The 17,829-nt window shown below is 38.0% G+C and overlaps 1 protein-coding gene across 1 annotated transcript; it reads right to left on the minus strand.

Annotated features, from left to right (window-relative positions):
• Positions 1-3,955: 3,955 nt before the first annotated feature.
• scarb2c (scavenger receptor class B, member 2c) lies at positions 3,956-17,339 on the minus strand. The gene is made up of 12 exons (XM_069702955.1): positions 17,112-17,339; positions 16,335-16,492; positions 14,269-14,413; positions 13,556-13,747; positions 13,208-13,299; positions 11,854-11,973; positions 10,808-10,986; positions 10,524-10,642; positions 8,094-8,167; positions 6,684-6,735; positions 5,833-5,985; positions 3,956-5,393 (listed from the first exon to the last, which is right to left on the minus strand). The coding sequence occupies exons 1-12, from the start codon at positions 17,232-17,234 to the stop codon at positions 5,355-5,357; spliced, it is 1,446 nt and encodes a 481-aa protein (XP_069559056.1). The 5' UTR covers positions 17,235-17,339; the 3' UTR covers positions 3,956-5,354.
• Positions 17,340-17,829: the final 490 nt, after the last annotated feature.

Consider the following 17,829-nt stretch of genomic DNA (forward strand, 5'->3'; position numbering starts at 1 on the left):
CCCGCGCCGCCGCTTCACCACCGCTCAGGCTGGCGGAGGTATTGCGTCACAACGGCTTTGGCCAATGAGGAGAGAGAAATCCCTGCAATTCAAAAGTATCCAAGAAACCTGGGAGGAGAACGGTTAAAGCCTGAACACCCATGAATACATATTTTAAGGAATGATTAAAAAAAATAGACATCATGAGTTGATTTACTTACAGCCTAGTTATAGTGCAGTGACCTGAATTATGACTGTGTTTATCATAAATATGAGGATATGATAGTTGAAAATTAAACTGATTTAAAATATAGTGTATTAATAATAGAGCAGAACAATTAATGATACCAATTTAATTTCCTTTCACAAAAAAATGGTTTGGTTCCCCACTTTTGCAACAAATACTTTCGGCATTCTTGTTGAATAATTGTAAGAGTAAAGATGCCCAATCTATAGAGACACGAAGTCACAATACTGTTGTAAACTGTAGCTGCAATGATTAGTGAATAAGATGTGCAGTTATCACAGTCAGTGTTAACTACATCTCAAATGTATTTATGTCTAATTCATCTCACTGAACAGATCCAGCTCGCCCTCTAGTGGTGGAAATGAGTTCTCAGAGATCAGTTATTGATGCATCTATTTTTCAGAGACATCTGTTCAATGTGTATCATAAAAATACCTCCGTTATAGGTCAAACTCACGTTAAAGCCATAATCCACATGGTTGTAATGTCGTTTTCTGTTGTGGTTATCAAAGGAACGGATTTGTTTCTTGCTTGTAGCAGATGGCCGAAAGTTTCTCGGTGTTTTCTGTAGCATTGGATGTCTTTCCAAAACTACTAGTTCAACATGGGACGTAATCCAGATTATTAAACCCCATTTCATCAGTGCATACCTCCCGGCACGGGGAGAAAGAGGAGGCCTAACAGAGTTTACTATGTTAATATATTTAAATGTAATTTAAGTGCTAGTCAATGCCAAAGACATCAGTTTTGCAAATATGAAGTCAGCCACCTTTATATCAAATCAATACCCCTTATTAATGAGACATAAATCAGTGTTGAGCAGCTTTAACATTTGTTCTCTTCACCACACACTTATATGTTTTACTACGTAAAAGCAGAAATGCCCAAAATAATCATTAAAAACATGTACAAGCTGTGAGATAAAACCTTGGATTTGTGGACCACAGGTTCACCATCACAGCCTTGAATAAAAACTAAATTCAATACAATCTGAGGGGAGGAAATCCCCAATAACTTGTATCAATTAACATTAAAGTTGATTTTCAAGTTACTCCACTGAAAGATATAGCAGGAACTGTGAGGAATATTTTAATTTTTTTTTACAGTTAAAAGGCAAAGAAGATGTGGGCATACAACCTATTGAAAAATATATAGTATATTTGAATATTTACATTGTTTACAATATGTACAAATAAATACATAATAAAAACATGAACCAATAAACTCAGAGCACCTCATACTTTGCATGAATATTTATATTTTCTTATCAAAAACACGGTCAGATTACACAGCCTGTCTGGTGTTGTGGCAAATAAGCATCGCTCATGATGGTGCCATTGGGTTACTGAGGTTTTAAGGCGTTGTTTTGCTGCAGCACACTGCCAGGTTAGGTTACTGATCAACTTCCAACAGATCTTCTTCAGTTCGAACCAGAATATAAGAGCAGCAGACAGGTAGGTTTGGTCCATAAGGCAGGTGCTTGTTTTGCTGACAGCCACCCTGACAGAGTCGTGTTTGTGTATCTGTTCTTCAGGTGGACCTTCAGAAGGAACAGATATTTCTCCTGTAAAGATAAGGAGCAACTCTATTACCGTGTCATTACTCTGACTTTGTGCACACCATGCAAAATGCACCTGAAAACAAATTCAAACACTATAAATACAATACAGAAATATTATTGCATACAGTATGTGAATAACAATAAAAAAAAAGGGATCATTCAGTCTATTTATCATCATGGAATTTCAGATCTGATCTCACATCATTGACAAAAAAGATACACATATTTAAATTTATTAATTGTTCTTAAAGAAGTAAATGAGATGCATCAGAGAGACAGTGGTTGAATGAGCAAGTAAGCGTTTGGACTTTCTAGATGTCAAATGTTCAGACTTCAACATGACCAAAAAGCTCTGCTGTACCTGCAGTATTTTGTGCCACACTCTAAGTGATCCCTGCAGCTGGCTCCAACCGGCTTGATACTGTTCCAACGCCACAGCAGGGAACGTTTGGTCCGCTGGATCAAACCATTCCAGTCGTCAGGCACAGGCAGTGAACTGACCTGTAAGGAGCAAATGTTAGATCCTTCGAGAGCTGTGATGGAAAACTGGTGATAACATCTGTAACTATTAAATATCAAAAGATGTAAAAGCAAACGGGACATAAACAGTAACAGAAAGGTTATTAACTTACCTGAATGATACACATCAGAGAGAGAAAAACAGAAAGAACAATGATCTTTTCCTGAAGAGTCCTCATGCTGATTGAAGATGAGTCTCAGATGAGACGTTGTTCTGCTACAGGGCTGATGTGGTGAACCGTGCCACTTGTATTAAAGACTTTTAATTAGGTTGGGGAGGAGTTACCCTCCGACTAATTCACTAATTCGTCACTTCAATGATTAAGACTGAGGTTTGGCAGCTGCTCAAGATAAAGTCAGTGATTGAAATCTCTTGCAGCGTGGTACTTTATCAGTTTAATATTGACAACTGAAGTCAAAGTTTATCTCCTGGGATCCAAAGTACACTTTAACCTGCAATTGAGGACAATTCCAGGTCGGAGGTATCTAAATCAAACCTTACCGTGGCTGTAGACACCCATTTACTTCACCCTTGGAGTCTTTTAGACTGACAGAGGAAACCGAAGGTAACTGATGGAAAACAAGGAAAATATGCAAACTCCAAATCTGATTTCAGGACTTTCAGGTTGAGATGAGACTATGCTTGTCACTATGTCATATTACAAAAAGAATGACTCTACTCTTGAGGCCTTTAGGTCATCAGCCTGTTTGATGCTTGAAATTCTGACCAATTCAAGTTAAGGAAGTTTGCCCAAATTTGAAAAAGATGTGTATATGTTTAGCCTGGCTCCACCAGACCATAGCTCAGCATTATAGTCTTGAAACCCTGTTCACATTAACATTTGCACAGCCACTCTCAAGTGTGGACCAACCAGCGACCAATGACAGTGGGTCAGTGCATTGATGTCAAGAGGGTTGGTATAGTTTTGTCAGTGGTAGAGTTTCAGCGCAAATGGTGGTCAGTTTGAGTGTGATGATGTAAAAGAGTGCACATCTTTAAAAGAGCAGTTCAATATTTATGGGAGAAGCGTATTTAATTGTTGAGTAGAAGATCCATAAGATGCTCATATCTGTCCATTAAAGGTGCAGTCAGCGATTCTGCAGAAAAAAACGTTGATTTGAACTCAACAGCCCAAAAAAAAAAATACGCCCGTCCCTTTAGTACTTCTTCAGAAGCTCCGCCCCTCCCAAATTCAGGGACACACATTGCCACAGCAATGACATCAACAACGGGGCTAGCTAGACAGTCCAGCCTTATGCGGCGTGTAATTTGATGACTCTTTCTCATAGTAGAGACAATAACGTTGTCGAATGAACGAGATGTAAGAACACAAACAGCATCCAAAACACAATGGAATAAAAACTAGCAAGTCTTTTTTTTTTAAAGTTCATTTATTTAGCTTAGTTATTTAGTGACTGAAGAGAAAACTGTAGCTTTACTACTTTGTTGATTTTCCTGATTATCAGGAGAAATTAAAACGAGCTTTTTCTCGAGATAACAAAATATTTAACTTGTGATCTCGAAATAATTCTTACTAAAAAAAAGATGATTGCACACATGTCCAAACGGAAAGGAAAGAGCGAGGCCAGTAATGACCCACTTTATCAATTCATTGTGCAATGTGTGATGGAGGAACAACAAACACGCCTTTAGAGAACAGCACAGGATGTTTATTGATGAGTCATAGCAGATGACAAGACAATGAGCTATTTGTTTTGAGAGTAGGTAAGCAGTGATTACATGTGAACTATTGATTTTCCTATGGAGTAGTAGTGTAAACGATACATATAAAACACAATAAGTGAACATGAGACGTCTTGTCAGTGGGTAGTGGTTGCTACAACTGCAGAAGGAGAATCATCTTAACAGCCAGAGCTCAACAGGAAAACTATAATTTCCTCCAAAACTTTTCAATAGTTATAAAGTGCTGCTCAGAACTGCAGAATTGGACTGTAACAATTAGTGGTTACAAGGAAAAACAACATTATATATATATATATATATTTTTGCTCAATATTCATCAGTAGTTTCACAAGCAGAAATCTCATTAGAAATTAAGAAATACAATAATAACCCTGTGTTAGAATTAAAAGGAACGAAATCATTTCCGTGTGCTTCGCACCATCGAGACATTCGCAACCTTCCCTTTTTCCTGCTGCTGTTGACGTAATACCGCTCGCCTCTTATTCTATAATACACACACAGGAGTACACGTACTGTAGATTACTGGGTTTACGACTGTTTTATAATGAAATTGAACCACAAGACTACAGCTGCCAAGAGACTGAGAGAAAAGACCAAATGAAATTCTCAGAACGCCCACGATTTGAGAACCATTTTTTTCTGTAAACAACACATTTTAGGCCAAACAAATAATATCCACCAGACTGAGGACAAAATATTCTGCTAATACCAAATAAATGTTGCTGTTCACTATTCTTTTGCTTTGTGTCAATACAAAAATCAATTGTTCAACTGTTCCTGTAGCTGTAGCCAGTCAACTTATACACACACACACACACACACACACACACACACACACACACACACACACACACACACACACACACACACACACACACACACACACACACACACACACACACACACACACACACACACACACAGTAATGTAACACATATGGCCATGATCAAGTAATAGAAAGATAATTTTTCCATTTGAATTACTTCAGAGCTGATTTAGTAAGAAATTTAACTTATTAAATTGAGTTTATTTCAATCCAAAATGTCAATACAATAAAAAGAAAAATATACACTATTTAAAAATTCATGTAAAAAAAACATGGATTTCAGCATCATTACTTGAAGTGAAGACATTAACCTCAAAGTCTGTAACAAACAACACAGTCTTCTCTACTTCATAAAACCATCCAATTAAAAATGGATTAAAATCATGGAATTCTGGTTAAAAGTACAAACGGTTACTCGGGCATTAAGGGTAGAAACTTTAGATGCATTAACCTTCATTACTGCAGTACTAATTATACTGCAAACATGGCTCTCCTCCTTTCACATCCCGTTTGGTGCTATGATGAGAGCAGGGGCTGACGTTCAGCATAGGTGCTCTGAAAAATAAAATCCCACATAAAATACCATTAACACATTAATTAAACAGGTTTATAAACAGACAGATGAAGATATATATTCAACATCAATAATAATATTAACATCTGTCTTTTTACATCATTGGTTAATTTGACACTAACATAATTTGGGAACATAAATTTGTTTACATAAAATTGAAATGGCAAAAATTTTACGTTTTTTTCTGATGTGAAGAGTTTGTGCTTCTGTGTTTTGTTGTTATATTGTTTTTGATGAAACATCGATAGGTTTTGCCACTTTTCACAATTCTTTTGACTTTTTTGAGATAAATCAATTAATTGCTCAATAAAAAAAAAAAAAAAAAAAAATATCAACAGATTAATAAATAGTGAATAAGAATCATTAGCTGCAGCTCTAAAGCCTTCACAAACTCATTCATGTCCATCCTCAAGCACTCACCTCAGGGACTTTCTGCTGACACATCAGGAACATGAAGATTCCTCCCAGAATGATGCCGAGACCAATCAGCATGAACGGAATGTTCTCCACGACATTCTGCTCGACAACAATCACCTGCATCTTCTTGGCTGACGTGTCGTCAATGACGGCGCTCTGACACGACGGTGAGAGAAAAGATAACATTATAAAACATAAGAAAACAAGGAAGTGGATGAGGACACTCTGCGTGTGATCTTCTGAAGCCTGAACATGGAACTCAGAGGAGGTGCAGAAGTCGAGTGTTCGCTCAGACCACTTAAATTACAAAATGCTGAAGGATTAATATGGAAATGGTGTCTTTAAAAACAACAGTCCCCCTCTGCTTTCATTCCATGCTAGATTTAACTCTGCTTTTAATTTTAATTTCTGACAAAAACAAGTGCGATGCGCACTGAACAACGACAGGAGCAACTATTAACTAAACACAGGCAGTTCATTTCACACAGTAAATACATCACTGTCTGAGCCAAGCAACTACGAACACTGAAATTGACCTCGTTTATGACGCAAATACAAACATTTCAATGTGGGGCAAGAAGTGTAATGTTTGAATGATGGCATAAAGTAGTACATTAACTACAGAAAGATTTAATAAGTGTGAAAAAGGTCAATAAAAGTCTTTGAATACAGCGTTGGATTGGATTTCAGTTGATGATGGTGACTTATGATCTGCATATAAACAAGTGCTCAAAGGCAACTATGACAGATAGTGTGAAATTGCAGTGTGTGTGTGTGTGTGTGTGTGTGTGTGTGTGTGTGTGTGTGTGTGTGTGTGTGTGTGTGTGTGTGTGTGTGTGTGTGTGTGTGGTTACCTCATTGAGATAAACCACAGGAAAGACCACTGTCCTCACATTTCCTGTTTGACTGAAAGAATAAAATTTAATTAAACAAATAAAACCACTCGCAATGTTTCTCCTGCTGACCAATTTACATACGAGGTACATCTAGAAGACAAATCGTGTCCTACAACAACAAAATCTTTCTGGGCAAGATGTTCACATTATTGTATTGATCAATTTTTTTTCTACATAAGATTGATAACGTGTGCAGTGTTCACGATAAATATTTGGACAATCACGTGTTTTTTGTTCTTCAAGCTCTTTGTTTTTAGCACATTATTTGAAATAAAATAATGCACATGATATCGAAGTGGCCGGTCTCAGCTCTAGTACGTTTGTGCCATGTATAACTGTGTGGGCCCCGTTAAGACTCACTGCCCAAATTGTCAAGGATCAAAAGAATCTGGACACCTGGCTCCTAATCTTTCTTGGCGAGCTGTGCATCAATTCAAATTTAGTTCTCGCACAAATTAGTTGACATTTGGCTGACTGAGAATTGAGTGTTTTTTTTAAAATTTAGATTGAGGTGGTGTTGCTGTCACTAAATCGACAGTTTACAAACGAAACGAAAACAAAACACACAGGGAAACTACAAAAATGGCAAACGCCCTGGAAGACCATGGAGCAGGAGAGGAAACTCATTTTCATGGTGAGAAAAATCCTATATTATCGTGTAACTGCATAATAAGTTAAGATTGCTCATTGGACAACATTTCATGATTCAGCAGGACAATGATATAAAACATATGGTCAAAGCAACCAAAGAGCTTTTCAGGGTGATGAGGTTTATTATCCTCAACTCGCCGAGACAGTCACCTGACTGACCTGACTGAGACCCCGCAACAAGTAAGAGCTGAAGGTGGCTGTGGTGAAGGTCAGGGAGAACGTCAAAAACAAGACACACAGTATCTGAAGATGTCAGCAGGCAAACAAAGTACTGTCAAAAAAAAATGATCAAACATGATGATTATTGTTTGACTTTGTGTGTCCAATTACTTTTGAAATCCTAAACTGCGGGCAGTTCATGTTTAAAGGACTATATTTGCACAATAGTGACATAAACACATTCAGATTAAGCCTGAGACTTGGCACTTTAATGTAGAACTCATTATTTTATTTCAATCTGAAGGGAACACAAAAAATGTGTCACTGTCCATATACTTAGTCTGACCTCAAGATTATCTCACTGTCAGGACTGTCCAAAAGTCCACTCATAATGATGACGGTGGCATAATTGCTTTATAGTTACCTTCCTGGCAACCCTTTCCAGGAAGTTGGTTGTCATACAGCTGTTACTGCTTCATGTGAAGCCATTAAGGTTACAGTGGGATATATTTATGAAAACCTGAGTAGCATTTGAGCTGCTAGTAACATGAGACTGACCTGAAGCTGGCAAATCTTTGTACATGGACATTAACTTGGAGCCGCTTGGCTGCTTGCAGGATGATTCCCGTTAGCTGCAAAATAATTGAACTTTGTTAGGAACACATCACACCTTCCACTCCTGATGTATGAACATTTATCCCTAACTATCATATTAATAAACACTCAGCGCCAAAAAAAAAATGTTTTCCAGACACCATGTATTATGTTCAAGATCTTTATGGTGCCAATATTTTTTTGTTTTTCATGAAGCTGGTGGGCAGAGAGGATTTAAGAGCAAACACACTAACCTACATATAAATACACTGCAGTGCAACAGTTTTTAGATGTGTAAATTCATTAGATAATACTATCGGGCAGGCATCTGATCAAACCCAAATTAATTTTGCAGCATGACAACAACCTCAAACATACAGCCTGAGTCATAAAGTAAAGTAAAGACCTATTGGCAACATCATTGAGTCAGTCTGGGATCACATGAAGAGACAAGAGGACACAGACACAACAACTGCAGCAGTTTCTTACAAGAACTTGAGTAACAGTATTTTTTTTCATTTTCCGCACTTTGTATGAAGTTAGCTGATAAATAAATATCGTCACTGTTTTTGTAGTGGCTCCAATGTTTGCACAGTACTGTTGTAACAGGGATGCATACGTTTTTACTGCAGTTGAAAAAAGCTTCACAGCTCTGAAGTTGGCGGTGAGGTCGTGTTCAGGGTATCTAACCCGGCAGTTACGACAGAAGTCAGAGGACTTTGATCAGTCTCAATAATTTCATGCAGTAGTACATCGAAGATTGTAGTGCGGGAGGGAAGATAAACAGACAGAACAGTAGCTTGTTGACCGGGGTCAAACACTCCTTTTGAACTTATGATGTCACTGCATTTCATGTGGCCACACATGAGGCGTAGTTGAATTAGAATAAAGAGAAAGTGTGCGGTCACAGCTGCGTGCAGGACTTCTATCTGCATCACAATCCATTTTTCACTTAACTGATTTGAGAGCTAAGCATCTATTTATTAGATAATACCTTACAAATAATGTCACTGCAGATGTCTAAAAATATACTGCATTAAAAAAAAAAAAAATTGTTTCGATACAAAGCAGGTACCTCATGGCTTCCAAAGAAAGAGAATAAAGAGAGTCTTATATTTAGACCTTGACTGATTTATTTTTGCACAGTTTGTGTCTGTGTATTCTTGCAGAATGAAGTTTGTAACCGGGGTCATGCAGTGAGCAATTTATTAACTCTTTTTACGACTATTAGGAAATATCGTTTGATAGGCGCATTTTTAACAAATCATTTGCAGTACTTTGTCTTTGTTTTTGTCCTGGAGTGTTACAGTCAAACTCTGTCCTGAGCAGGACTTCAATGTTTGAATATCATTATCAAACATGTGATGCAAAATACCACCAGTGACAGAAAACAAAGCAAAACAAAACTGATCTTGCAAATAGGTGATGCATCAAATAACATGGTTCTGGTTTTCTTTGTCTTATGCACCACATCATGGCTCTTCCTCACTCAAACATATTTGCAAATTCCCCTAATTCTACATTTATAGTTGGACAGATTTCCTGCTACACGTTGGGTGTTTTGTTCATTCCGTGTCCCTTTATAAAGGATTTACCCGAAGTTCAACCAATTTATTACAGTGAGACTCGTGATAAGAGCTGTTAGAGCTTATCTTTGGTGACAGCTCCGTACCATGTACCTCGGCTTTAATTTTTAACCACTGTTTTAAAACAGAAGCTCTGTTTCATGTTCACAAAGCTGAGCTAGGTCACCATCTACTGGTAATATTTTATACCACAGGTTTTAAAGGTCCCACATTGTATAAATTCAGAATTCATTGTCTAGGTTACTGTATTGATCGTGTGAAAGCGTCAAAATGCTAAGAAATGTCCAAAGCTTGCATTCAGCAACTTTGCCGTTTCAACTTCTGTAAGTTTGTGATGTCACAAACTTGCGCTCATGTCCTATGTCCGTCCCCAGCCTACTGCCCAACCTTTAGGAGGAAAAAAGACACTGAGCATTCACTCCATCGCGGAACAAGACCAAAGAAAACCTGTGGTTGGCCTGGGTGTGCGTCACTCAGAAAAGACACAGCCAATCAGAAGAGAGGGTCATTGACATCAACGTGCCTTAAAGACGCACACAGAAAACAGCTTGTTCTTGGTAGAGCTCCAGAAAGAAGCTTTAAGAGAGGAGATGTAAAACTATGTTGAGATGGTTTTTGGTACTTAAAACCACAAAAACATCTTCATATGGATACCAAATATGGGACCTTTCAAAACTACTGACTACACAGCTTCCAACTTTTCTAAGGGGAAACATTTTTTTAAAGAATTTTTCAATTTTTTGAATTGAAAGGCTCACCACAACATGTGTACAAATGACATTTAAAGTGTGAAAGTTGTCATTCCTACCGGATTAATATCAAGGGTCGTCTGGTGCTGCTCCTTGTCAGGCATCATGCCAAATACATCCTGAACAAACTTCTCATCTGCCTGGTAGAAGTGTGGTGAAGACATGATGATGGGAGCTCCTAAACACACGACAAATTTAGTGAGAATAACAGGATGGAAGGTATCAAAGAGCAGATTCAGAAAAACTGGTTCTAGTAAAGAGCCAAGACTGTATTTCACTCATGACAAAGCAGCTGTGTTGGGAACATTTTCCCGTGGGATTGATTTATTTAATACAAACCCACCTTGTTTACATGGACTGACATTGAGCAAGCCAGAACCCAGGCAATTATCAGCAGGAACACAAAACCCTGTGTTGGCTGGGTTCAAGGTCCGGTTGGCAAACACCTCGCTTGGGGGGCTGAATCGGTACCCTGGAATCTTCTTCACTACCACGTCCCCCTCATACACAGCGTACAGAGACCTTGGAAATCAGTCACATGCTGGTTATTCTTTGGAGACAGAAATAATTATGTGAAGGCTGACAACGAGGGAAGGTTTGCGTTAATATCGAGCATGAGCTCTGTGGTATACTGATTTACAGAAAACCTGCACGGTTTTAAATGTTACTGCCTCATAAACCTTTTTACCGTTAGTCCTTTCAAAACCTAAGTCAGCAGTTATCTGACCCGTACATGCTGCACTTTCTGATTCCGATGTGTCGATACTAACAGACGGCTGATATTTGTTGTTTTAAGCAGCATTAAATAGGTTTTAAGTTAACAGTGGCCTCATTCAGAAGGTTAGACCTGACCGGTCATGCGACCAGTCAGGCTGAACTGGTATCCTTAATCCAATATCTGACCTGGATAATGTCAAAGTAAAGGCTTAGACAGACTAATGGGGAGGGGTGGGGGGTAATTTCACGAGCAAACTCAAACTAGGGGAGTAATACCAGAAAAACTTTATTGAAATTACTTTTAATTTTAATTCAAAATATTAAAAAAAAAAAGAAAAAAAAAGTGCTTGGCTGTGAACAATAATTTAAACTGACAGTTTTGACACAAAAAACCACATTCTCTGCAGATAAAAAAAAACAAAAACATATTTGTGTACTAAACTCATAAATCCTGTTCCATCATACATCTGTCTAAATTTTTGTGCCTTTAAAAGTCCTGAATCCATGAAATATGGAAATAGAACAACAAAAATAAGAATAACATTGTGCAGAGCATCATTTTAACATAAATCCATGAAAATGTATATATATATATAAAATGACTCAGTGCTATGAATCATCCCTGGAAACATTTCATTTTTCAGTAGTATGGTGCTTCTATGGTCCACTCACCTGCACAAATCAGAGGAGAACATGTAGAGAACCTCATGCTTGGTGATGACCGGATGGAAAGACGCTCCATTGGTTCCATTAATCATATTACACTCATCAGACGTCCACCAATTCAGGGAGCTGCATGTATAAACAAACATTTTAATACTATGTGTCATGTGGTAATTTTTGGGTCTAAAAATCTGAGAGTTTAAGGCTTTAAAAAGAGAGTATCCAACCCCTTCTTCATTTTTCACTGTCAGCTTTGCTAAAAGACTGGAAACCAATTTATTACACAAAAAAATATATCTTTGAAATGGTTCAAAGGTGAATACTGGGAATGTTTGTAGGTCAGAACAAACTTTGGCGACAACATTTAAGGGCCGTATCGCAGCGTTAAAGTATGTTTTTGTGATTCGAAAGAACTATATAAAGCCCCTTTCTCCGCTGCCGTTAGAGGCTAAACTTAACTTCATTCAACTCACTTTTGTTTGTTGTCCATAGGCCAAAAGTAATAGGCACCTGGTAATATTTTCAGTATCACTTCCGCTGAGGTTTCCAGTAAGCTGAGCCGACACTAACAGCTGACATGAAATCAGTGCAGACCACTGATTAGTCAGAGCGAATCGTCACAATCAATGTGTCACTGCGTGCGTGTTGCAGGACATCCGGCGCAAACCTGCCATTGTTAACCAGCCATGCTACTTTATAGGCTGCAATATTTGTTATTGACCGTTACGTTCAATTTATAGCAACCCGCAAAACCTGCCATGATCAGCGGAGGAGCAGCAGATGTTCCTCTGTTTGGCTACCAATGATATCCTCCACCGCCCCATTGATGGGGTACAATCAGCAGCGGAAAAGGAAATCCAGAAAAAGTAGCAGGTGGCAAGTCGAGCTGGTAGCGGCAGTGGAAGAGGGGCTATATTTTAGAAATCAGGGGATTTCCCAAAACTGCATTTTAAAAGGGCAGCATTAGCTCGCTAGCAAGTCAAGTAAGAAAGATCATCATTATACCAAACTAAGAGACACAACAGAAGAGTCTGAAACAAAGAGGATTAAAAGAACAGCGGAGATAAAAGAAGGCGTGCCGGTGCAAAAAAGGCGATTAACACTGGTGTGTCTTTTTGATACAGTAACTCTGGGGACAGACACAGTGCCTGTTCATCAATCATTACATAGAGTCATATCAACAGGATGCTGTGCTTCCTTAATGTAATCAAACTGAACAAACTAGCGCTGATTGTTTTCCTGTACGCAGACACAATCATTTGTTGTGCATGCATTTAAACTGCATGTGATCAATGGTTCTTGCACACTGGATTTACACAGATAATTCTGTTATTTCGAGCTGGAGGCGAGAGGAGACAATCACCTTTTGCCGTTCCATTTGTCCACTCTAGCAAAGTCCTTGTAGTCCTGCTGGCCGGTGAAGAACACGTATTCTCCATCATTTGAGGCATTGTTCTGAAAATTAAAAACAAAACAAAAAGATCATATCAACAAAAAGATTTCACTCTAGAAATAAATGAAAACCCAAAAGCATCCAATTAGAGTCAGATATATGACTTGTCCAAATCTTATGATTTTGTTTGATTCCAATCAGTATGTATATAATTAAACGTCTTTTGTACCATTTTATGCATATATATTTATATATATCTATAGTAGAGTAAAGTCTCTACAAATTTTACAATTCCATATTTATATGCTTAAATGAGACCTTATAGAAGAGTCCAAAAACATCATCCAGCTGGGGCTGAAAAGCTTTGAGGGCTTTAAGAAGGCCATCTTCATATCCCCACAGCAGCTCTCCCACCGTGCGGGTGGTGAACAGGCCTTCCCCCCCGGACTTCATGTAGGAGGAGATCAGATTGGCAATAAGGGGATCATCCTTAAATTTCTCCATCACCGTCTACCAGAAGAAAGAAGAGATGGGACGTCTTTAAAATCAACCTATTGTGTAAGGTGCTAAATTGCTCAAGTTCCATAATGAAGACCAGGTAACAATGAATCATTTACATAAGTAACATATTAAAACCTATAGGGAACATTACAGCAGGACATACTGTACTGTACACACTATCTACATCTAACATTATAATTCTGCAACAGTAAATGTAAATCACATACAATGAAACTAAAAAAAACCAAACATGAACACCGGAGAGAACGGTTTAACCTTGTTTGACCAAAAAAAAAAAAAAAACTGTAAAATGTCAGACAAAATGTTTTTACTTGCATAAAGTTAGTTAGTTAAAAATGATCTAGAAGACCTACTAATCTTTGATTCTGTCTTACCTAATAATAAAACACAACTTTCTAATTTGTATGTTTGCTGATCAATAAAATAAAAAAGACATAATGCAGGAAAATAATTGTATTCATAATATATCATCAAACAATGCTCTAACTGCGTGGCTTGCTTTTGCTCACCACGGCAGGAACGTTAACTGTCCTGATGAGGTCGCTCTCTGGGCCTCGGGACTTGTCAAGCTGGAATATGTAGGTTTTAGTGTTGACAGCTTCCACTTTAGTGCCATTATCCTGGAAGCTCACTTGCTCCATTGGCCGGTACTCTCTGAGTGGAAAAATACAATAGTCAGCTTAAAAGAAATAGTTAGACATGACAACAAGTTCTTTGCTAGTTTGTTAGGGCCAAAGGTGAAGTTTGTTTGGAGTGACCTGATGTCTCTAATTTTCTACCGGCAGGATGAATCTATTTCCGTGGTCAATATTCAACACAATGTTATATTACAATTATTACAATATATGAAATGTATTCATGTTGCGCAGTCTCCCACTTGGCAAATGAACAATTCATTACATTTCAGTCATAATTTCACATTTACTGTACATATAATATCTGCATTGTTTGCCATTGCAGTTATTTTCCTTCTTAACTTAAATTCCTGTCAAAAATCCACATCCTTGCAGTTAGTGAAGCAGTTATTAAAAACAAATATGAAACTGTTGACCAAAAAGGGTGAATATGTACTCGTCCACACAACTAATCATCATCTTCTCGCAACTTGAAACATATAGATGGACATTTAGGTCAGGAAAGTTAATAACAGTGGCCATTTCCAAACAAAGTTCCACAAACTGCTCCAATTGAATTGATGCAGTGATGCACAGCACTGCATTTTATATTATTTTGCTTCAGCTTCCAATACGAGACAAATTTGCCCAATAAAGATTTAATAAAAAAAAAAAAAAAAACATCAGCTGTGTGGGTTTACAGGATAATATCATAAACTTCAGTATGAACAGGGTGGGTAAGTGTATCACATGGTAATTCTAAGCCACAATAATGCTGAGTGAACACAATTGTATGCCTGGCAGAAAAAAAGGAAGGACACATTATTCTCAGCTGTACAGAACTCCCGTGACTCTCAGTGCCGAGAGTGGACAGACAAACAGACACAGGATCACACCGATATCTCTTTGCATCTGTCTCTGAAAACTGATGCTTTCGTTTCTGCAAAGACGTTAATTAAAATCAGGGCAGAAATACTGCGTTGAAATTTTGTTTTCTAAATATTGTAAAAGTAGGACAAGGCCTGTTTTGCCATCACTATGAGATAAGTTTCTTTTTCCCCCATGCAAGGCCATAGGTTTACTCAAGAAGACCATTAATTATTCATTTGTTGATTGATTTCCTTCAGTCCTTTCTTTTGGTTTTAGCAAATCTAACGATCAGCTTCTTGCCACCTTTGTACCTTGATAGATGACAGACTTAGTTTCCATTATTTGAGTCATATATGTGCAACTGGCCTGTCACAAGTATTACACAACATCCTGACTCCCAATTATTCATGCTGACCCAATCATTTTGCGTCATTGTAAGAACTGTTTACATACATTTGTATGAAAACAGCTGGATAAAACTGGCAGAAATGTCATATTTCCATCACGATTTCCACCTTGTTCTCCACCACTTTAAGTATAACTGGGGCTCTATTATGACTATGACTTCATCTCGTTGCGCCCCATTCTACCGCTACTGTTTAATGGCAGGAGGGGAGAATTAGTGCCACCAGCTTTAATTTTGATCTTGGTGATTAATTAGCTTATAGGTAATATTTGACCGACCACACTTTCATGAGCATTTACATGACACTCACATCATGGATTCAGAAACAAAACCCCCCAAAAACCAGCCAATAAATGCCTCTTCTTTATTAGGCGCATGTGTAGTATTAAACTATGATTAAGCTCATACTATAATACGGACATAAACGGAACAGAAAAGACAATAAAATCGTGAATTGCAAACATTTGTACGACAATTATTTGTTAATTAAAATGTCATGAATGTGAAAGCCTTTTGAGTACCTGCAATATTCAGACAGTGATGAGACAGCATCTGACCACACAAATAATGTCAGAACTTTTCCCTTTTAAACGTCGACACTTTGGCTGTTTGTGTTACTTTCTGCAAGTGTGATGTTTGGGAGATGACTGGAGAGAAACAAAAGTTCCTCCTATTTGTCTCCCACCTGTATGTATACGGTCCGATCTCCACCACGGCCGGCCGGTCCCCATCCAGCACCTCTGCGGGATTTGTCAGATTGAAGAAGTAAAACTGCATGTAGATGGGTGCGGGTGGATTCTGCCAAGACTCAAACGTCTCTGTTCCATTTTCCAAAACGACTTCCTGTGTGTGTGGGTGGGGTGGAGAGACAAAGGGTACTGGGTTAAAAAAAAAAAAAAAAAAAGTGTGACCTCATAGGAATAATCTGCTGATGATAAACCGTCTCAGGTCACATGACAACACAGCACCGCTGCGCAAGCCTGCTGTATCATCACAGTAAATGGCGAAACTCACCATTTACTGTGATGATACAGCCGCTTTTGTAACAGTAAAAGTAGGTCAGTGAGGTGAGGGCATCCTAAGACATGATCTGAATTCACTGCATTTGAATATCACTGGAAGTTTTGTCGTAGTAATGCAAAAACACTTCAGCAAATGTTTCATTTTCAAATTAACTAATACTCCTAACAGCTGGAAATGTACTGTAATCACTTTAAAACAAAAATATGACTAAATACATGAAGCAAAAATTACATTCCTGAGTGCGAGTCATTTGTAAAACATTTACCTTCATATATAAGCTCAAGACCTACAAAACTATTCAGCTGCCATAAAGAAACGAAACCCAAACACCCTGAATTTGTCGTTTTGTAACATCAAGCTCAAATAAGCAAACACTGCTAACACGGCAGCTAATCTAAAGCCTACTTACAAATCATCATCCTTAAAATAAGACGCTTACTTTCTCAACCACGGATTGTAGGAAATGCGGGAATACGTTGGATAAAATCAAAGAAATGCCGAGGATCAATAAGAGAACAGAAAAAACTCCGGCGCTGTAAATGCAACATGATTTCAGCGGCATGATGAGACAGCAAAGACGTGAGCAGCCGCAGATTTTCAGTGGGTTTCCTTCTTCCACTGACTGCAGCGAAGGAGTGTTTCTGTTTTTTTGTTTTGATGTCCCAGGAACTCTCTCGACCGAGCAAAGACTCACTTCCACATTGAAATGCTTCACTTCACTTCCGCTTTCTTCGACAGTCGACGGCTTCCCCCGAAGTACGCAACCGTGACGATTCACAATGGGGGTGATGCGTGAGCTCATTTACCGATAGCTGTTCGTTATATAGTGCTCAATTTCTATATTTGTCTCTAGACAATTTTTTTTAAAATTTTTATTATATATATAAATAAATAAATAAATTCACATCAACTGTTTTTGAAGGCGAAAACGTGAGGCTGGTATTCATCTTGAAGATGAACACTCTTTGTTTCTGGTCACGTAAAAAGTAACGTCATTAACGTAACCCCAAGTCAGAACATTTTGTGAACCTTTTTATTGCAAACCTAATTCACCATCAATATAAAAGAGTGTGGTTGCATTTATTTAGATGGGACTTTGTTTTACAGTAGGCCTATTACAGCAAAAAAAAAAAAAAAAAAAAAACTGAAGACGAGCA

The sequence above is a fragment of the Brachyistius frenatus genome, unplaced genomic scaffold, assembly GCF_029030835.1.
Source record: "Brachyistius frenatus isolate BFR_SWC_R1_liver_20210118 unplaced genomic scaffold, ASM2903083v1 Contig_3, whole genome shotgun sequence".
Taxonomy (NCBI): domain Eukaryota; kingdom Metazoa; phylum Chordata; class Actinopteri; family Embiotocidae; genus Brachyistius; species Brachyistius frenatus.

What these genes read in the sequence shown, in the direction of transcription:
- scarb2c (XM_069702955.1), bottom strand. Translation starts at nt 17,234, where the DNA reads ATGCCGCTGAAATCATGTTGCATTTACAGCGCCGGAGTTTTTTCTGTT. An exon ending in TTCTCCTCTGATTTGTGCAG is followed by an intron (nt 10,987 to 11,853) that starts GTGAGTGGACCA and finishes CTGATTTCCAAG; the next exon opens with GTCTCTGTACGCTGTGTATG. An exon ending in GTCAGCAGAAAGTCCCTGAG is followed by an intron (nt 5,394 to 5,832) that starts GTGAGTGCTTGA and finishes TTTATTTTTCAG; the next exon opens with AGCACCTATGCTGAACGTCA.